This window comes from Rhizophagus irregularis, chromosome 30 (genome assembly GCF_026210795.1).
Source record: "Rhizophagus irregularis chromosome 30, complete sequence".
NCBI lineage: Eukaryota > Fungi > Glomeromycota > Glomeromycetes > Glomerales > Glomeraceae > Rhizophagus > Rhizophagus irregularis.
Genome location: NC_089458.1, coordinates 288,160 through 308,431, shown reverse-complemented (window position 1 = coordinate 308,431; position 20,272 = coordinate 288,160). Strand labels below are relative to the sequence as shown.

Here is a 20,272-nt window from a genome sequence, read left to right as displayed (position 1 = left end):
TATAAATTGTATTATATGATTTTTCTTTTCTATTTTTTATTATAGTTATTTGTTTTTTATAAGGTAGTGCAATTCGTGAGTTTATTAATTATATATAAGAATATAGAAGCACCTATTATATAACTAATTTATTAAAACTTTAAACTAGTTTTTTATCTATAAAATTGCTCCTGTATCCTACTATCACCTTATAAAATTCATCTATATCCTTCTATAGTAACTATTGAATTATATAGGATCATCATATTATAAGACTTTAGTATATACTTTCACTATTTTCTAAACAAAAAAAAAAAGGTTTTTTATTATAGTTATTATATATTGTATTTTTTTATTATCAGTTCTTTCAAGTTTCAAAATACTTTTATACAAACTGAAGTTTTTTTTGGATTTAAATAATTTTAACTTTTTTACTTGCTGCTGTTGATTTATATATACAGTTGTCCTCCTATATAGTCACCCCCCTCTGTATAATCACAACTCCCTTATAAGCACATTTATATTAATCCCAAGTTACTAATAAACTTATTAAAAAAACCTTCCCTTTAATCACATTATATATAATTTTTATAGTCACACCATTTTTTTATGGTCCCAAAGGGTGTGATTATATGGAAGGATGACTGTATTAGTTTTTGATTCCAAAAATAATGATTTTTTAGAAATGGAAAATGCAAACTTTGATAATTCAAATAAAAATTCTTTAATATCTTCAATATTCCTATAGTCAATATATTTAAAAAAATTATTATTTGGTTTATTATTACCTATATATTAAATAGCTACTTTATAAAAATGTAATATAAAATAAAGATTTATTTAAAAATAATATTTAAAAATAATAATTTTTTTTAAAAAAGTCAATCTAATTAAATAAATCTATTTTAAGATAATCTATGTTTTTAATTGATTAATCAATTTTTGAGGTATCTTATTAATCAATTAATCTTAATTGATTTTAACCTTTAAAATATAGTTTTGTACTTACTATCTAAAAATAAATTCTTATAGAAAAATAAAGAAAAGAATGTTAGTTTTGTTATTAAAATTAAAAATAAATAAAAACAGAAACAAAAATACTGATTTACTTATTTATATATTTTTGCAACTATATTGACCAGTCAGAAGAAGTAACTTGAAGTCATTTCTGAATGGAAAGAAATCAATGATTAGTATTTACTTACATTCTCTTTTTCTTTAGAATGAAATAACTTTAGAAAATTACTTTTTAGTTTTTATTAGATGGTAATTTAATAGCCTTTTCTAAGGAATTTAAAATATTCTTGAATTAAAGATTACTTCAAATTTTTAACAATCACAGCAGTTTCATATATTTTTAACAATTTTAACATGGCAAAATTTGGTTTACTCTAAACTTCAATTTATATAAAAATGGATATTTTAAATTTTTAATTAGTTCTGCGGATGTGACCTCTATTATAATCCTATCATGTTGATCATCACGTCATCACGTGAAAGATTTGATCAAATTTATACTGCGGAAATTGGAAATTATTATTTACCACACAAACATCTTAGTTTTTTTATTAGTTTTTATAAATTAGTTACTTAGTTTTTTTTTGTTCATAGACATATACATATATAAATGTATATATAATATTATACGAAAATAATAATTTTTTTTTGTGCTTAAAATTAAAAATTAACCTACAGTTTCCATATGAAAAAAGAATAAAAGGAGAGTAAAGGCAGCATAAATAATATTCTTAGTTGTTCATTCGACATAAAAAAAAGAAAAGTATTATAAAATTTTGCGGGGAAAATGAAATATATATATATATATACATTATAATATATATTAAAGCTATTATCAAACTGCCATTTTTTTTTTAGCAATTTCCATCTTCATGACCAATATCTTCATCGATTATACCATTTTCATTCCCAACCCCCTTTAAGAAAATCATTGAATTTTGAATTTGTCGATTACGGATATCATTGATCAACATTTCAGATTCTTGTACATAGCATGATGGCATATAATAGCTTCGTAATGCTTTTTCATACCAATATAAGGCTTTTTCAAGATCTACTTGACATCCAGTTCCAGAGTGATAAAATCTTCCGAGAAGTAGTTTATTAGGTCCAGGGCATGAAGGAAAATTCTCACAAACAGTATTAACCAAATTAAATGCTTCGACGTGATTTGGAGCAGTATTTATGCCTTTAAGAAGATGTAAAGCATATTGCATTTTACCACCCCAGTAAATATCACTTTCACTAGAACGTCGAAACCATTCAAGTGCACCAATTTCATCTTTTTCGGTTCCAATTCCTGACATTTTGCAGTTACCTAAAAGTTTCATGCCTTGTGGATCACCTAATTCGGCCAAATGATAATATAACTCATATGCGCGTTTATGATTTACAGGGGTACCAAGACCATATCGAAGACAGTACGCGAGATTAAACATTGCGTCTTTGTGTCTATTTTTTGTTAAAATAGCTAATTTAATTTTTTTTATTTTTTTTGGATTTTGAATTTATTTCATTTTTTTTTTTTTTTCTTAAAAAAAAAACCAAAAATAAAAATATGGTTTACCTCATATGAACAGCACGTTCGTAACATTGAACAGCACGCGACGCGTCAACTTCAACACCAATGCCCATTTGAAAACAGATTCCTAATTGACACAACGTTGCCGCATTTGGGGGATCTGCACTTGCTATTTCCAAATATATTTTTACGGCCTTCTTTTCATCTCTAATAAAAATTTAAAAGTTCATAAATGATGTTAAAGTTTAAATAATTAATAAAGAAATAAAATAATACTTACTTAACAACACCGATACCATGTTGAAGACAGTAAGCGAGTTGATGTTTACCGCGTTGAGAACCTAAATTTGCAGCATACGCGAAATATGAAAACGCGAGATAAGCATTACGAGGGTTCGCGACATGAAGAAAATAATGTCCTTGATCATAAAAATGTTCTGCTTGTTGAGAAAACGCGAGTAAAGTTGCAGGATTGAACATGTTTATATCCGCTGGAGGTGTTGTAGGAAATACTTCAGGAAAGAAATTTTCATTATAAGGTGTATGAGGAGTAGTTGGTGTAGGTGGACATGCGATATAATTTTGATTTACGGGAGAAACATGAAATTTTTGAGTTAAATGTCCCATTCCTAAAAGAAACAAAACGTGTTATCTTAAATTATCAAAAAAAAAAAAAAAAATCTTTTTATTTTTTTAGGAAAAAAAAAGTGAAATTATACCTTCGGATATGACAAACATACCGAATTCATTTTGACTACCAAAACACTGTGATGTATACTGATACATGTTGATAAAAAAAAGTATAAAAAGTTTAAATTATAATATAAAATATAAATAGTTAAAAGTTTAAAAAGTTTAATAATAACAATAAAAATGATCATAAAATAAATAACAGGATACCTCTGGTTTGTACTCATTTTGAGGATAAACTGATAATGAAACTTCCTCTTCTGTTTTGATTAAATTAATTGTAGATGTAGACATTTGTGTCGGATAGAGCGTAGACGCGGTGTCTTCTTGCTGTATTTGTAACGGTTGGTGAGAATTTTTAAAGGGGGTATAAGCATTAAGCTCTTTTGGTTCATATACAGGACTTGGATATATAATTCCAGTACTGAATGTATTTACATTTGTTGTATCGATAGCTTGAAAATGGCTTGATGAAATATTCTCTTGCGAGAATACTGAACCGCACTCAGAATTTACATAACATTGACTACCCATTATTAAAATATAAATACGATTAGATCAAAAGAGATAAAATTTTTAAGAACAGGGAAAGAATTGAGTTGGTTTTACTTAAAAAAAGCGTTTAATATCGCTTGGAAAGTCGTAAAAATGTGATGAAAGATTAAGGCGGTAAAATGGAAATTAGTAAGAATATTATGATTAAATTTTATTGCATTTAATACATTATTTTTTTTGGTTTATTTTATAATGGATTTTTTTTTATTATTATTTGTACCTTTTTTTTTTTTTTTTTGCTAATTAATTTTTTTTTTTTTTCTGTTTCACTATCTATTAATACGAGTTAAGTATTGTAAAACACCATATAAAAAAAAAAAATGAATAGCAGTATAAAAAATGGATAATGTGATTGTCTGCGCGCACGAATATTATTAGGTCGCATGTTACCGAAGAATTGGTGTTCTTACGAATCTCTACTGATAATATTGATGACCCTCGTGGCACATTATTACTGAGTATATATCATTGATACTATTTTAGAATTCTTTTTTTCTTCTAAAGTTCACAATACACCTTTTCATTATAGTAGCTATAAAAAAAAAAAGAGGGAAGAAAAAAGAAAAAGTCAATAATAAATAATAATAATAATTATGATATATTGATAATAAATTATCATCTGTATTACTATCTTACTTTTTTTTTATACAATTTATTTTATTTCTCCAAAAAAGGGTAAATTTTTGTCTTAATTAAGGTCACGTTCAAAAAAAATTGATTGTAAAAAATTTTTATGAATCTTCCCACTTCAGCCTTACATTACTGCATAACTTGTATAATATAAGGTAATTATATTCTCAAAAAGTCTAGTATTATTTTTACTTGTAACTCTTGTAACTTAATAATTTTGTTACCGCTTTTCTCGAAATATGAAAAAATTAGGAGTACAAGAGGAATTTTTTGGGAAACCTTTTTTTTTTTTTTTTCCAAGAAAAAAAAAAAAAAAATATTCAATGGACCAATCTTGTAATTCACGTAACGGTAAACGCGGAATATGTTGTGGATCAAACTCTCAATCATTTACGATAACATTATATTATCATAAATACGTAGATCAAAGAAAAACATTTTCAAAATATTTCATTGTTCATTTTCTTTATGATAAACAGAAGATCGTGAGAATGACCATTTCAAGTAAGTTTCTATGAATACCCTTCGCGAAAACATTGTGCAATAATTATGTCTTTTAATTGGTCATTAATCCTCAATGGAAATTTTATTTTGGTATCTAAAGTTGATCGTAACAAAAAGTAATTCTAAAAGAACTGCGCAATGATCGATGTCTTGCAGTAGTAACATAACTTTTATCTCTATGCATTGTTTTTTTTTCGTGGGGGTGATTATACTTGTATGGACGTGTGTATCATTGTTTATGTTGTATTTTTTCCAGTCTAAATCAGGGGCAAGCGCCAAGAATCATATATATATATATATCCACATAATTTTCTATATATATTATATTTTTATTTTGATAATAGGGGGAACCGTTCAACGCGTTGAACGCGAATAAATACACTTTTTAAGTATTTCCTCAAATAGATATTAAAATTAAAAATATTTATTTATTTTAATTAATAACACAGACCACAAAATTTTCTTTATTCCTAAAGAACCTTTGACCTGGGAATTTGATGTTACAATGGACAAATTCAGTTTTTTAGTTTTTTTAATTTTGACATCAAAAAGACAGGTGAGGTCCTTTTTGGTAAGAATAATGTTATGTATAACTGTTAAACCTGTTTACTTACTTGTCAAAGCTTTCAAAAAATTTTTAAATTATGCAATATTTGATTTAATGTAACATTGTGCAACCATTGTGGGGGGGAAGTGAATGCAGATTACTTGCAGCCTCACAAAATACAATTGCTTTGCTCTTATGCATTATGCTTCAAAGTGTCTATACTTTAAATGGTAATACGAACAAAGTACGCGTAAAAATGTAGAAGTTATTTGAACTTTTTTAACAATAAGAAAATGAAAGAAAAAGAAAAAAATATTACCATTTTTAGTGTGGATTTTCATATGTCATTTATGTCACTTCGTTTCCCCCTGCTTATATTGATTATTCTTTTTAACTTGAGATCGCTGCGGTAAAAATATTCCAACGGCGAAGTTTATCATCTTTATCTTTTTTTTTCCAGTATTGTTGTTGTACTTATGAAGTATTGTGTTCGATATTTTACGATGCATTCTTAAGTCAAATATCGATAATTTCAACATAATAGTTGATAATAACCATATTGTGTACTCACTTTAAAGTATTTATATGATTGTTATCATTATTATTATATCCATCTTTGTATTTGAAGCCTCAAAGTTTTTTTTTTGGCCCGAATATCTACAAAAAAAAAAAAATTTTTTATGACAATCATTATTTTTCAATTGTTACAATTTTTTTTTTTCATTTTTTAAAAAAAAAATCAAGTAATTCAACGGGTTCTATCACAAATCACGTGTATGACATGATATAAGATACATTAAGTCTAACTCGTTATAGTAAACTTCACGTGATAATTGCATACTTTGCATACTTTATATATCGCTATTTACATCATGAAAAAAAACATTAATCATTAATCATGGAAGATCCTAAAATTCAAGAAGCTATAGAAACTTTGGATAGTATGTTTTTATTTTGTAATAACTTTATAAATATTTATAAAATTATAAACATTTTTTATCCTTCTTTTGTACAAAGTATGACTAATTAATGATATTAAAAGTACTTCATGAAATGTCTACATTACTCAATACCGGTTTGGATCGTGATACACTTTCATTATGTTTGAATTTATGTGAAAACGGTGTAAATCCCGAAGCTTTAGCTGTAAGTATATTTGAATTAGTTGAAATATGATGATAACTAATATACGTGTTTTTTTTTGTCTCTGAATGAAAAAAAAAAAAAGTTCGGGAAATATTTAATCATAAGAAAAAAAAAATCTTATTTTATTATTTTTTCATTAATTATTTTTTTTAGGCAGTAATAAAGGAACTTCGAAGAGAAAGTGTTTCATTAAAAGTATTTTATTAAATAATTTTATTTATTTTATTTGTTTTTTTTTAAAAAAAAATAATAATATTTGTATACATATTTTTTTTTTTTTTTAGTCTTTCGATAATTCAACATCAGGAGGAACAAATAATAATAATAATAATAATAATAGTGGGGGTCCTGGTACCGGAAGTATTGTTGGATCAAATTCGACAATTACTAAAAGTTAATTAGATCCTTTATTATCAATAATATATGTAAATTTACGTGACATTCGTGTCATGTTACATCTACTCTATTTTGGATCTTTTTTTTTTTTTTTTACGCGTCTTCATATTAAATAGAATTATAAAATTATTTTAATATTGGTTAAAAATTTTGTTGAAAAGGTAATAAAATTTTTTATATACTGTAATATGGTTATCAAAGAAAAATTCCTGTCAAATTTACAAAATTTCTTGCTTTCCTTCTTCCTTCTTCAGATATTTGATCACCAGATATTAAACAACTATTTAATGGAGTTTTTTTCGCATCCCTCATTTCTTTAATATATTCAATTACAGCTCTAACATGATCATCTGTTATATGAGAAGAATGTAAATCTAATTGTTTTACTGAAGATTTACATTCTTTTAAAAATGTTTTTAAATATTCGGGAGAAATAATCCATTGTCCTCTTAAATTTAATGTTGATAAAGTATCTGGCCATTGTCTTATAGTTTTCGTAAAAAAATATTCAATATTTGAATCCCCATAACAAATTAATGTTGCTTTTTCTAATTTATCATTATTTTTTAAAAATTCCAAGAATTCTTCAGCATCTCCTTCTCCCATTTGTACTTTTAAATCTTTAATCTTTCTACATAATCTAAGAGCTTTTACTAATTTATTAGATGATACTGTACAACTTCCAGTTCTTGGTAACATAACTTGTTCTAAACTATTATGACAATTTTCGATTAATGCTGCTACATCATCAGGACATACCCAACAACGAGGTGATTCTATATAATTAGTATAAAATCCAAGATATTTTAAATTTGAAAAATTTGCTAAAGATAAAGATTTCATTTTATCACCTATATATATACAATGTATAAATTGTAAATATTCTAAATTTTCAAGTGCTATTAAAGATTCCATAGATTCACAATGTTGAAAATTACAATATTCAAATTGTATTGATTTTAATGATTTTGCTTGAGATTTAAGTGTAAAAAGAGTTTCTGATAATACAATTTGTAATTTTGTTTGATGATCCCATGTATATTTAAAACTTTTTAATCTTTTTTGTGCTCTAATTAAAACTCCTAATGCTTTAACTTCCATATCATGATCAACCCCTCCAACTTCTAATATTTCAATAAATTCTGATACTTGAGATATTGCTCTAAAAATATCACTTTTATTTTTATGTTTACTAACACATTGAAATATTTTTAAACGAGAAAAACATGTATCATTACCTGTTAAAAATGGTAATAATGGCATGGTTGTTTCATAAGGTATATCTGATAATGAGAGTAATTCAAATGTAGAACATTGATTCATGAATAATTTAAGTAATTGTTCTGTAATTAAAATTTTCAGAAATGATGTTTGTTGTTCATCTGTAAGATTTCCTATAATATTAGAAAACCAATAAGAAACTCCATTATATAAATCCGAAAATTTTAATTCTTTCAAGAATGATGGATAATCAAATATTAATGAAGGTGAAGATAAAAGATTGTTCGGTAATATAACCCCATTATTATAAAGATATTGTTTTGACTTTCGATCAAGACACGTAAGATAAATTTGTATTATTTTTGAAGATTCAAGTGACAAGTCATTTGAAAATTTAAAGGGATTTCTCCATAAAATAGGAATTAAAACTTTACTCCAACTTCGATTGACTAAAAGACACGAATAAAATGACTCTTTTTCAAGATATTCAAAGATTATTTGTAGACATTCAGGTGATAAACTAGTTGCTATACTTGTATTTAAAGAAAAATTATGTTCAAAAACAATTGAAGGTTTTGATGACTGGGACTGTTTTAAACTTGAGAAATTTGTTCCCATTTTAACTATTTAATGAAAGTTTTTATGAAAAAGAAAAGATATTCACTTGGTCCATTTAATTAAATAAAAAAAAAAAAAAAAAATTTCGAACATGATCATCCGATCTGTGTTCGATAAATGAATTATATGCCCAGGAACAATGGCTACAATGGCATCTCCTCAAATATTATAATAAGGTTAATTATAATACGATTAATTAAAGTATTATAAAAAAGTTTTCCATTATTTTTGTTTTGCATTCATCTTGTTGAATATCATGCTAGTATTATTTGTATTTTGTTATTAATTTAATCACGTGTAATAAGAAATGATTGGCCAACTAACTAGTCATAATTATAGTTGTTACGGACCAAGTTGTTAACATAATGTAACTTCATAAATTAAAGAACGATAGTTTTTTGATCACTAGTATCCACCCACATAATATCCAATTTGCTAACTCTTATTTAATGTGTTATTAATATCATCATTAAAATTATTTGATTTCATTAAATATATCTTTGATTGTTGATCCATTTATGTAATATATGTTAAAAATTAATTATATAATCAGAACTTATAATCAAAAGTTATAATCAAAAGTAATAAAACAAATATTAAAATAGGAGATATTATCAAAATCATTTATTATCACCTAAGATTAAAAAATATTCTAAACAAAACATTATGTACAAGATTCCTTCGTTTTATAAAACTATAAAACTTTATTAAATGCTTTTTAACTCTCCTTCAACGTTTTTATATCAGAAATAGACTAATATTATTAACTTGTTCCTTTAAGATTTGTTGTCTGGATAATAAATCACGAGTTAAAAAAAATTATTGATTATACAAAATACTAAATTTAATAATAAAAATCCCAAAACTTTTTATAACTTACAACATTTGTGCATAAGCCCCAGTAATATTTGAAAGATGATGGACAAATGACAGCTGAGTGAAAATTTTGCAAATATCTGAAAGACATGAGATTTTTTTTTCCAAAACAATTTATAAAGTATATACAATATATATACAGTATAACACTGACCTTTAGACCTGGAGTATATTAATCATATATACAGCTTAAAATTCTTAATTCTGGTAGTTATGCATTTTGGTTGAATATCACTAAACATCCATGAGTTATTTCTGTAAAAAACTTAGGCAGTACTAAAACTACTAATTGTACTTGTGAATGATTTAATTTTGCAAATTTGGAATCTAAATACACAGTGAAATTCGATATACCGGAACCTTGATACAACGGAACATAAGTAAAGTCCAATTGGGGTCTGGAGCGGATTATCATAATCTATAATTAATTTACCCTCGATATAACGGATTTTGACAAATTTTAATAATGGAATGGATGGTTCCATTATATCAAGTTTCACTGTGTAATATAAATATCAATCAATTAATAGATACAATATATAATTTATATAAAAAAAATATATATTTTATAAATTATAAAATATGAACCTCTTTGTCTCTTTACCTCTTTGGCTCAACATCCGTTTACAATTATCTGGTCAGTTACACATGGTCCAGGCGATATGTTCTTCGATATTAATAAAACAGAATAACATTATATCAATATCAGTGATAATGCTCCGTAAGCCCTTCCCTTCATCATTTTATGATTTAGATGAAATTCAAAATGTTTGCACGTTATATTATGTGATTGAAATTGATGGTTGAACTTTCTGCGGATGTTTCTTCCTAGCACAGTTTTTTCTTGGTCAAAAACTAGTAGTTTTAATATACAGATTATACCAGAATTTCAAGGTTGAATGCTAATGATTCACATGTTCACTAATTTTTTTTAATGACAATTAGCTATTTTTAAAGAAGCATTTAACAACCATTCATTAAGGGCTGAATAATCTGTAACTATGTTAAAGTAAATACCGATCGATGTATTTTATAATATTGCGGTGCGAGAGTAATAATTATACCAAAATAAATTCCTCACGAACTATAAGTAAATTTCTACGTTTTTGTAAAAGTGAATCGAAACCAGAGAGTGATATAAAATAAAAATTACATGATACTTTTTTGTAACTATACTATGTACTAACTATTTTAACTATCTATACTAAATAAAAGGTTTAGCCTACGTGCTACTAGATAAAAAACCAACTTCGATTATCAGTGTATATAAGTCACGTGATTGGGAAATATAATATAAACCAATAAAAGTTATTACCGTTAATTTTATTGTCCGCGACAACTTCGACGACTTCACTTATCGACTTATCGACGATACCCAATGAGTGAAAATACTACTAGTGCAACTTATGAATTTGCGTTCGACGGTTTAGCTCAACTGAATAAGGCAATATATAGCCCTGTCTTTTCTTCAGGAAGTGACCAGCACTTATGGCAACTTTGGATACAACCAGTGATTATAAATTATATTTTTTCTCTTCTATTCTAAGATTTTATTTAAGGATTTACTGTTAATTTTCTTTTACGATGCTAGGCTGATACCCTTAAAGATGGTGAAGAATATTTATCTTTGTATCTTTGCGTTATTCCTAATGCCAACGAAATTAAAACGGTTGAGCCATGGCGAGAACGAATGTTGACAACCGCGACAGTTTATCTTGCTGATCCCAGAACACGAACTCGTATAGGGAGTACAATTTATTATACTAACAAAAATCTCAGAAAATTTTCTATTAGGTGCTCTTATAGAGGTACGGCATTTTATAAATTGATGCTTTTATGATCCATCAATTTTATTGACTGAAATGTAATTAAAATTGTTTAGGGCGTGAATTTTTTGTTAAGCGGTCCATGATTCCATCTACCAAATTAGTTCTAGGAATCGAATTTTTAAATGTTCCTTTTACTGAGAATTATGTTCTATGGAATGATAATAATTGTGCTCCCCCAGAATCACTAGTATACTCATGGGGTACCGTTGTTAATAATCCGAGGATGGCAGATGTTTTATTTCAGGTTCAAGGAGAAATTCTTTGCGCAAATAAAGAAATTGTTTGCGGGAGAAGTGAATATTTTAAAGCCATGTTCGCTAGTGGATATGTTGAGTCCCGCATGATATCTGTTGCGGAGTGTGGACGTTTAAGAAAACGACTTCGTGATTCTACAGGAAATGGAAAATTAGTTGAACGAAATATGGATATTGAAAGTTCTGGACAAGATATAGAAGATTTAGACAAAACAAAACAAGTTGAGATTAAAGATGAAGAGCAAAGGTTTACTAAAAAACAACGATCAACTCATACAGATAATGGGACATCTACATCTTCTACTACACCTAATAATGATGGTGATGGAAATTACAAGATTGTTGACAAAAATATTAAGATTAATGATAATAATGGGCAAGTAAATAACAGAAATGATCATGAAATCCCAGAGTCAACCGTTAAATCAAAAAGCGGTACTCAAGAAAATGTCATTGAAAAACAAGTTACTCAACAAGAAGATCGAATTTCGTCATCAGGTAGATCTAAAAACAGTGGACCAGAAGCTGAAGTTGATGACGAAGAGTTTCCCCAAGATTTACCTCCTGGTTTTTATCATGTTGTCAACATTACAGATTGCGATGTACCAACATTTTATGCTTTGCTTCACTATTTATATACTAATGAAATCACGCTCTCCGAGCCTGTGGGAACGTCTAAAGTGACGTCTCTTGTACATCTTTTTCGTCTAGCCGATAAATATCAGATCACTGATTTAAGACAACGTACATTAGCAAGAATTTACAAAGAATTGGCGATATCTAACGTTGCTGAAGTATTATTTAGTTTGGGTCATCAATGGTTAGATCTGAAAAAAGTTTGTATGGATTATATATTAAAACATTTTGCAACAGTTAGAGATACTGAAGGTTTTAATAAGGTTATGGAACATCCCGAAAATTACACGGGCTTTAGTGAAATTGCTAAAGATCTTTTTAAAAAATTAAAGATTGCTGACGAAAGAGAATAAATATTTATAATAAAAGAATCACTTGAAATCCAATTTTTTATCTTTTTAATTTTTATATTAATAGATTCAAACTTTGCAAAAAAAAAGTTATTATTTCATTAGAAAAACTATTTTTAAGAAGATTCCATTAATTTAAATCTGTGATGGATATAACATCTTAAATTTCAACAAAATAATGTGATTAGTATGAAGATTTAATTTAATAAACATGAAAATTATTTTTTAAGTTACTTACAATGCGTACGGAAGCACCAAAAATCTTTGGGGGTAAATTTTTTCTGAATTTAGCTTTCACAACACCACCATTACCATGAGGCCTATCATAATTCGATAAATAATTTAAATTCAAATATGTTTATTACTTTGAAAATAATGATTAAAGGGTTGTTACCTAGATACACGACCCCATATGACACGAATCTTGCTTCCATTTTTCTAAAAATAATCAAGTTGATAAAGTTGATACATAAGAAAAAAATTTATATATATTTATATACAAAAAATAATTACCACCCGTTTAGCCCGATATACATAAGCAACACGTTTACCAAGGTAAAATTGTGTATCTGCCTTTGTTGTTACACCTTCAATTTTGATTAAAGATGTATTTGGGGATTGATTAGTCTTTGAGCGCTTGTATCCGAGAACACGACCTTTGGAGTAAAGACTATTAATTTAACTGCTTGTTAGTATTTGATTAATAAATCAAATATCAAAAATATTCCATTCAGCTAAAATATATTATAAATTCTTCTCATAAAATCAAATGACTTGTTTCAAGATTTTTACAAATTCAAGTTATCTAGTATTTTTTATAATTATATTGTATAAATTACATACCGTACTGGTTGGCCAGACATTTTAAAGTAAAAATTTGAAAGAGAAGGAAAATATCAAGTTTTTTTTTCTTTCATTCATAATATTCTCAGCCAATCATTTTGCTAGATCTGATCATAAAAACTAATAACCAATCAAATCTTTTAGGATATTTTTACTTATCACTTATCAATTTGTTATATTTATTCGTTAACTGATTTTCTTTTTAATAAATAGTATGGTATAATTTCGTTTCCGAAAATATTTTATTTTATTTCAATTTTCGTCTTAAACTAACATAATTTCTTTGATTCAATTTGGTGCTTTTAGGGTGCAGTCAAGCGATATCCTTACCCTAAAGAAGTTTGGTAAGTCTATTATAATCAGTATTTTATGATACGTCTTGATTTAACATATTCCGTTATCTTAATATTAGGTCTCCAGGTATTTGAGAAAGTCGCTCTAATAATTTAACAGATCATTTATTATTTTAATTTATTTTATAGCCGGTGGGTGGTGGAGTCGACCAGCTAATTGGAAAAGTAATACTACTATAATCACGACAGGTATTGTTGTCCTTGTGGGGTTTGTTTGGAAAATTTCTGCAGAGAGAGAAGTAAGTGTTTTACAAAATCAGTCTAATCATTTTAGAGTATAAGCATGTAAATTATTTTTTAAATACCAACAAAGTAATTAATATAATTTATTTTTAGTGGCGACATAACGAACCTAATCAATGGATTCCTTCAATGATGGTATGGTAATATCCTTCTATTATTATGAAAAATGATCTATTTTGCTAATTATTATTTCTAATTAGTGGTCTAAGCAATTTAAAGATGGAGAATATAAACATTTAAAATTCGATTCAAAAAAATAATTGGATTTCCAAATTAACTAGCTTAAGTTATTATTGTCCCCTCATAAATATCAATTAATTCTAAATATATAATGTAAATAATTCTTCAAAGTAATTTACAATTCACTCTGTACTTTTTTGTATAATTTCTTTTGTACCTTTACTTTACCATTTACTAAAATTCCAATACATTGCGCAATACGTCCAAATACATATTTTTCCATTAACCATGATACGATAAAGTCTAATGTCGCGATAAACAAAATCCACAATTTAAAATAATTTTCAATAATTACAAGCTCAAATATTTGTTGCATTAAACTAGTCGGAAAGAAGAGGATAAAGGACGTAAGAAATGTGAGAAAAATTGTTGAGAGGATAAAAGGAACTGTTATTTTAAAGATAAAAGAAACAGCCAATCGTAAGATTTATGATTATAATTCTGAAAGTTCAAGATAAAATAAAATATGTTGGTACCATTGCTAAACATTGATTTTCTATAAGGTGGACCGACACTAAAGACTGCGGCAATTAAAATGTATTGGTAGCATGATAATAGAAACAATGTGGTATTCTCATAACTAGCAATATTGTTACCATCTGGATCGATATTTGGAGGTGTATACCTTAAAAATAAAATAAAAATAGTAAAAATAATATAAAAATCTATAAACAATAAATCAGTTAATCTTACCAAGGTTGCTTGCGTATTAAGAAATAAACAAAAAATTGGAATCCTGATTGAATTAAAACTTGACCAATGAGAGATGTCAATACTTTCAGAGAAACTAAACTCGCAGTAGGCCGTTTAGGATATATACGTGGATAAGGCTCCGTGCGACCCACTAATTACAAATATATGATATACATCGAAATTAGTTACATTATCTCAAAAGAAGAAAAAATTAATTATAATCACTTACTTAAAATCGCAATTGGTAATATTAAGAACAAATCTATATAAAGAAACTTTAAAATAAAAATATAAAAATCAAATTTTAGAGCTATAGAGAATAATAAATGAAAAATTGCATATTTCAAAAATCTACCTACCTGCAAGTTTCCTAGATTAGAATCGAAAGAATATAGCAAACTGACAGTGGTAAACTGAATAATACTATATAAAGCCATGAACTTGAAACAACTGAAGCTTGTTACTAAGGCCGCACGCCCCTCTCTATAAATTAAAAGAATTTATATTCAATTTTTACATTAATCGACATTCTTATAATAAGCAAATATTTATTTTTAATGATCATCTTATTACTCACATGATAACCTCTATAACACAACCAATGTCCATTGTGCGGCTGGTAAATGGTGCTGCTACAGAAGCTTCAGCCTCAGATAATGACAACCCAACGTCTGCTGCTTTCAAAGCACCACAATCGTTGGCGCCGTCTCCACAAAATCCCACACAATATCCCATTAGTTGTAATTTTTCTACAAGTTCGTGCTTTTCATCAGGTGACATACGAGCAAATATTTGCCCCTTGATCAACATCTAACAATAACAAATGGTAAATCGTAATAAGTGGTTATATAAACATTTATAATTTATATGGATTAAACTTTCAATGCTATAGCGTATTTACCGTAAAAAGTGCAGTTTCATCAGCAAAATCTACCATCCATCGGAATACGTCACCTGTAACAGCAAGGTCATATTTAGGAGCGTCGAGAAGCGGATACTCGTTGGAATAATTTGATTCTCGTTGAGTTAACGGCTTAATAAATATCAAATTATTGGACTGAGTCAGTAAGAAATTTTGATGATTAATATGAAATAAAATGAATTGTTAAAATTATAAACCTTCAAAGTTTTTGAATTTAATAAATCTTTCGGATCGTCCAAATTTTCCCACACAATTTCGGCTCTAGGTGTAACGGAAGAGCCCTCAGTGAACCTTGGTATATACGTCTTTGTATTCTTATTGACTAATCCACATTCACGTGATACGCTTACGGCAGTGAGAACATTATCACCTGTATATATATAAACGAAATTGTGTTACGAAATTTAATGAATATTTTTTTAATCGCCTCAATAAACTATTACCTGTACACATAATCTGTCGAACTTTTGCACGCATAAGATTTTCAATAACGGGCGGTGTACCGGTTTTTAACTTATTCTCAAATATAATGATTCCCAGGAATTGTAAATCTTGTTCTACCTGTTCCCTTTGAAGTTACGGAATGTCAAAATTTTATAAAAAAAGACAGTTATAATAATAATAAAAATGAATCCGAAATAAAACCTTTTGATTTTTTGTGCCTTCACCCAGTTTAAATTATTAAAGCTTTTGGATGCACATGCGATAACACGAAAGCCATGATGAGTATAATAATTTAACAATTCATCATAATCATCTGGAACTTGAAAAATTTAAAAAAAATAAATTATTAAAAGGAAGTAAACTAAAAATTTTGCTTGCAACATGATAACTTACTGGTATCTGGTCTACAAATCTCACGCATAACTTCCGGCGCCCCTTTAACGTAAACTTCCATCGTTGGACTTCGCAATCGTTTAACTAAAACGCTCATACGTCGTAATGAAGAAACAAATTCAAATGTTCGAATAATACCGAGTTCTAGATATGATGTGTTCTTAAAAAAAGAAGAGACGAAATTGTTAAGGGCTAAAGTTCATTGTCAAAAAATATATTTAAGAATATTTCACTTTTCACTTACTTCATTGTTCAATAGGTCAGACAAATTGAATTGCTCACTACCCGGCGGCCTAACAACTGTTGGAATAATACTACCACTTCTTATCATCGAAGTTGCAGGCTGGGCTGAAGAAGTCAAAGCGCTACTTGAAATTTTTGCACCACTTGAAGGGCGTGAGCTGCTTTGTCCACTTTCTTCCAATAGCCATTTTGTAAACTCGAACATTTTCAGATCAAGAGGATCGCCAATTAATTCATCATTAACAAGCTTAAGAGAATGACAAGTCGTCATAACGTATAAGATTGATACAAAATCAGATCCCCTTACGGATTTAATGTCCACAGAAGGATCATTCAAATTTATATTAGAAAGGGTATCGGCAGATGTATGAAGGTTTGAGAATCTTGAAAGATAAAAAAATAATAATAAAAGTATCAAAATACATTAATACCAATAATATAATTTAGGATTATTTAGGATTATTGATAGTCAATTTCAATGAAATACAAACCTGTTTTTTGGTTGATCCACACAACGTACCCCAAGTACGTCTAAACCATCCTCAGTAAGTGTACCAGTCTTATCAAAACACATAACATTCAACTTCCCTCCTATATTAACCCTTTAAATACGTTAAAATTTTTAAGCTTTCTAAAAGTTCCTGGATCCAAATTCACGGAAATTAAATTAGTAAATACCTTGCAGGGCTTATGCAAAATATTTGTGCTTTCCTTAACCTTGCTAAAGAAAAGCTTGTGCCGATAGACATTGTTGTAGGTAGAGCGGGGGGAACCACAATAGTAATAAGATCTAGAGCACGTACTATAATGATGTGATATTTTACTCCCATTCGGATAAAATTGATAGTACTTATAAAAAATCCAATTACAGCTGAGAAGTAAAAAAGCCTTGTCAAAACAATTCAATGAATTCAATTTATATTTTTTTACAAATAAATGATACCTATTAACGCTAAAACTCCAATAAATCTAAAAGAATCACGATAGAATTTAAACTTATTTGGCTTTGGAAATAACATTGATCGAATAAGAGAACCTTTTGTTGTATTAAATCCTATAAAATGGAACAGTTAGCTTAAAATGTATAATAATAAATGATATAATATTTAATAATTTACCTGTCCTGACAACCAATGCCAATGCTACTCCTTCATCATCATTATTGTCCGATATACCATTACTCTTGGCTTTTCTAACTCGCACAATCCTTGTTCCACAAAAAAGAAAATGCTTGGAAACTTCAGGTCGAACATTAGCTGCTGTTAAATCCAACATACGTAATGTTGCATCTGTAATGGGTAGTTTAGAAACTGGAACTGACTCTCCTAAAATGATATAAGAAAAAAAGGTTATAATTATAAATAATAAAATATAATACAATTAATACTTACCGGTAAGCATGCTTTCGTTTACTATACAATCGCCTGTTAACAAAACTGCATCGCATGGATAAACGTGTAGATTTGGATCAGAGATTTCAAATATATCTCCAGGTACTAATTCTTCTGATGAAACATATCGCCCTATAATTTATTGTTAAAACATGTTAACTAAAATATAAGAAATTTATCGATATTATCATAAACTTACATAATCCGTTGCGAAATATTCTCACGTCACAAACAAATTTTGACATTTCACGTAATCGACGCATGGTCTATTTAAAAAAAATATCATCAATGAGTTTTAAAACAATTATAAATTATATATACAATGTTTTTACCTGTTTTGTTTCTATGAGAGTATTAATAACGCTTGTAGCAGTAATGATAAAAATGCATGCAGCATAGTAATAGTACTCGTCAAGAGCCCAAAGTATTATTGAAAAAACTTGAAAAATATAAAATGGATGCAAAATCTATAAATATGATTTAACAAAAAATTAATTTCTATCATATTCTTACTTTATTTGTATCTAAAATACTCGAATAAAATCAGACCTCATCTGTTAATAATTGTAAAGTAGATTTCTCCTGAATATCAATTACATTCGGTCCAAAGATGATTTCACGTTCATTATGGACATCACGAGTGATTCCTTTTTTTAAGATCCTAGTAGATGTCCAGCTTGGATCTCTCCAAAAACTAATAAAATTCGTTAATAAACGTTTCTCTATATCTACAACTATGATTTTAAAAGACCTATAGATATTAACCTATTTTGTAAAAATTTTCCAATTCCAGGATGACAAATAAATCTTATATAACGATGATCAAAATAATGCAAATAATGCAATATTTCATCAGGATAAGATTTATGACATGCTACATCTTCATCGTCGAGTTGATCAATTGAAAATACAGATGAAATAGTTCCTCCATAATATTTTCGATTTACATATTCAATCGCAATTTCGCCCCATTGATTCTAAAATATGTAAGGCAATTAATATAAAATATGATTATATTCCATATTCTTAAAGAGGAATATATAAACTACAAACCTCTACGACTACCCATTCAGCTTTTCCCATTATACAAACATTTCCAATCCACCAAATCCACATTTTTGGGAACCATCGTGCAAGAAGATACAGTGCCCCTCCAGTCAAAAAACAAAGAATATAATATAAGTAGAGGCGAAAGCGATTAAATTGGTACCCCATTAAAATGATCTGAAATGCAAATAAAAAGGATATGAAAATTTAGGAAAAAAAACCTCTAAAAATATACAATACCAAACATACATTGAGGTCTTCTTCTTCTAGATAAACATTCTGGACAAAAGACAAACCACTTTGACTTTCTAGAAAATTAGTGATAATATCAATAATAGCTCTTTGGAGTGATCTAATAGAATTCGTTACTTACAGTATATGTTAAAAAAATACACTTACCTGACAAATTTACTACTATACTTCCTCCTTTGAAAGACCCTTTGTTTGTATTTTTTAATAATGGCTTACTATCATTCGTCCCATTGACACTTTCATTATCTTCCAATATATCATGATTCTCTTCAAAGTTAAATTCTTCGATTTCTAAAGTATTAAAATTTGGATTTGTGCTATCTGAACGGCTACTACCGCCAGCAAATTCTCGAGTTGCAAGTACCATGCTCTCTTGTTAGTGCTCTTATAAATCTAAATGTTTTTAATTAATAATAAAAAACAAATAATGAAAAAAAT

At 27.7% G+C, this 20,272-nt stretch overlaps 8 protein-coding genes across 9 annotated transcripts; 3 read left to right on the top strand and 5 right to left on the bottom strand.

Annotated features, from left to right (window-relative positions):
* Window positions 1-1,494: 1,494 nt before the first annotated feature.
* OCT59_021490 (uncharacterized protein) lies at window positions 1,495-3,921 on the bottom strand. Its single transcript, XM_066146566.1, has 5 exons — window positions 3,419-3,921; window positions 3,238-3,295; window positions 2,799-3,147; window positions 2,564-2,725; window positions 1,495-2,448 (listed from the first exon to the last, which is right to left on the bottom strand). The coding sequence occupies exons 1-5, from the start codon at window positions 3,740-3,742 to the stop codon at window positions 1,851-1,853; spliced, it is 1,491 nt and encodes a 496-aa protein (XP_066005691.1). The 5' UTR covers window positions 3,743-3,921; the 3' UTR covers window positions 1,495-1,850.
* Window positions 3,922-6,323: 2,402 nt separating this feature from the next.
* On the top strand, window positions 6,324-7,404 carry OCT59_021489. Of its 2 annotated transcripts, none has more exons than XM_066146564.1 (4): window positions 6,324-6,385; window positions 6,487-6,590; window positions 6,744-6,785; window positions 6,875-7,183. In XM_066146564.1, the coding sequence occupies exons 1-4, from the start codon at window positions 6,343-6,345 to the stop codon at window positions 6,986-6,988; spliced, it is 303 nt and encodes a 100-aa protein (XP_066005689.1). In that variant the 5' UTR covers window positions 6,324-6,342; the 3' UTR covers window positions 6,989-7,183. The 2 variants fall into 2 exon arrangements, with proteins under 2 accessions (XP_066005689.1, XP_066005690.1); XM_066146565.1 differs by lacking the exon at window positions 6,324-6,385 and adding an exon at window positions 7,241-7,404 and having other exon boundaries at window positions 6,406-6,590; window positions 6,875-7,147.
* OCT59_021488 (uncharacterized protein) lies at window positions 7,182-8,825 on the bottom strand (the record flags this gene model as incomplete). The annotated part of the gene is made up of 1 exon (XM_025315791.2): window positions 7,182-8,825. One exon carries the CDS (start codon window positions 8,823-8,825, stop codon window positions 7,182-7,184), a length of 1,644 nt encoding a protein of 547 aa, XP_025182002.2.
* Window positions 8,826-9,432: 607 nt separating this feature from the next.
* On the bottom strand, window positions 9,433-10,186 carry OCT59_021487 (uncharacterized protein; the record flags this gene model as incomplete). The annotated part of the gene is made up of 4 exons (XM_066146563.1): window positions 9,433-9,615; window positions 9,706-9,781; window positions 9,856-9,863; window positions 10,056-10,186. 4 exons carry the CDS (start codon window positions 10,184-10,186, stop codon window positions 9,564-9,566), a joined length of 267 nt encoding a protein of 88 aa, XP_066005688.1. The 3' UTR covers window positions 9,433-9,563.
* Window positions 10,187-11,027: 841 nt separating this feature from the next.
* Window positions 11,028-13,008, top strand: OCT59_021486 (uncharacterized protein). Its single transcript, XM_025330227.2, has 3 exons — window positions 11,028-11,211; window positions 11,293-11,509; window positions 11,584-13,008. The coding sequence occupies exons 1-3, from the start codon at window positions 11,080-11,082 to the stop codon at window positions 12,771-12,773; spliced, it is 1,539 nt and encodes a 512-aa protein (XP_025181999.1). The 5' UTR covers window positions 11,028-11,079; the 3' UTR covers window positions 12,774-13,008.
* Window positions 12,634-13,680, bottom strand: OCT59_021485 (60S ribosomal protein eL33). The gene is made up of 5 exons (XM_025309173.2): window positions 13,614-13,680; window positions 13,284-13,440; window positions 13,165-13,208; window positions 13,009-13,090; window positions 12,634-12,929 (listed from the first exon to the last, which is right to left on the bottom strand). Exons 1-5 carry the CDS (start codon window positions 13,631-13,633, stop codon window positions 12,906-12,908), a joined length of 327 nt encoding a protein of 108 aa, XP_025181998.2. The 5' UTR covers window positions 13,634-13,680; the 3' UTR covers window positions 12,634-12,905.
* A 115-nt stretch (window positions 13,681-13,795) lies between these two features.
* On the top strand, window positions 13,796-14,673 carry OCT59_021484 (uncharacterized protein). The gene is made up of 6 exons (XM_066146562.1): window positions 13,796-13,830; window positions 13,920-13,957; window positions 14,026-14,033; window positions 14,096-14,205; window positions 14,303-14,344; window positions 14,410-14,673. The coding sequence occupies exons 1-6, from the start codon at window positions 13,828-13,830 to the stop codon at window positions 14,467-14,469; spliced, it is 261 nt and encodes an 86-aa protein (XP_066005687.1). The 5' UTR covers window positions 13,796-13,827; the 3' UTR covers window positions 14,470-14,673.
* Window positions 14,481-20,201, bottom strand: OCT59_021483 (uncharacterized protein; the record flags this gene model as incomplete). The annotated part of the gene is made up of 24 exons (XM_025315788.2): window positions 14,481-14,836; window positions 14,926-15,074; window positions 15,143-15,293; window positions 15,372-15,417; window positions 15,502-15,625; window positions 15,720-15,952; window positions 16,044-16,175; window positions 16,262-16,434; window positions 16,508-16,632; window positions 16,710-16,827; window positions 16,902-17,061; window positions 17,146-17,527; window positions 17,636-17,746; window positions 17,823-18,015; window positions 18,088-18,198; window positions 18,263-18,469; window positions 18,536-18,667; window positions 18,735-18,801; window positions 18,868-19,002; window positions 19,085-19,229; window positions 19,301-19,512; window positions 19,589-19,759; window positions 19,832-19,890; window positions 19,982-20,201. The coding sequence occupies 24 exons, from the start codon at window positions 20,199-20,201 to the stop codon at window positions 14,565-14,567; spliced, it is 3,828 nt and encodes a 1,275-aa protein (XP_025181997.1). The 3' UTR covers window positions 14,481-14,564.
* Between the last annotated feature and the right edge of the window lie 71 nt (window positions 20,202-20,272).

Bases quoted from the DNA above. Each gene is read 5' to 3' on its own strand.
- OCT59_021485 (XM_025309173.2), bottom strand. From the start codon at position 13,633: ATGTCTGGCCAACCAGTACG. The intron at 13,441-13,613 runs GTATGTAATTTA...TTAAATTAATAG, and splicing joins ATGTCTGGCCAACCAGTACG to TCTTTACTCCAAAGGTCGTG. The intron at 12,930-13,008 runs GTAAGTAACTTA...TTGAAATTTAAG, and splicing joins TTGGTGCTTCCGTACGCATT to ATGTTATATCCATCACAGAT.
- OCT59_021489 (XM_066146564.1), top strand. From the start codon at position 6,343: ATGGAAGATCCTAAAATTCAAGAAGCTATAGAAACTTTGGATA. The intron at 6,591-6,743 runs GTAAGTATATTT...TATTTTTTTTAG, and splicing joins TAAATCCCGAAGCTTTAGCT to GCAGTAATAAAGGAACTTCG. The intron at 6,786-6,874 runs GTATTTTATTAA...TTTTTTTTTTAG, and splicing joins GAGAAAGTGTTTCATTAAAA to TCTTTCGATAATTCAACATC.
- OCT59_021490 (XM_066146566.1), bottom strand. From the start codon at position 3,742: ATGGGTAGTCAATGTTATGTAAATTCTGAGTGCGGTTCAGTATTCTCG. The intron at 3,148-3,237 runs GTATAATTTCAC...TGTTTCTTTTAG, and splicing joins TATGTTTGTCATATCCGAAG to GAATGGGACATTTAACTCAA. The intron at 2,449-2,563 runs GTAAACCATATT...AACAAAAAATAG, and splicing joins GAACGTGCTGTTCATATGAG to ACACAAAGACGCAATGTTTA.
- OCT59_021486 (XM_025330227.2), top strand. From the start codon at position 11,080: ATGAGTGAAAATACTACTAGTGCAACTTATGAATTTGCGTTCGACGGT. The intron at 11,212-11,292 runs GTGATTATAAAT...TTACGATGCTAG, and splicing joins GGCAACTTTGGATACAACCA to GCTGATACCCTTAAAGATGG. The intron at 11,510-11,583 runs GTACGGCATTTT...AAAATTGTTTAG, and splicing joins TATTAGGTGCTCTTATAGAG to GGCGTGAATTTTTTGTTAAG.
- OCT59_021484 (XM_066146562.1), top strand. The intron at 14,206-14,302 runs GTAAGTGTTTTA...ATTTATTTTTAG, and splicing joins AAATTTCTGCAGAGAGAGAA to TGGCGACATAACGAACCTAA. The intron at 14,345-14,409 runs GTATGGTAATAT...ATTTCTAATTAG, and splicing joins AATGGATTCCTTCAATGATG to TGGTCTAAGCAATTTAAAGA.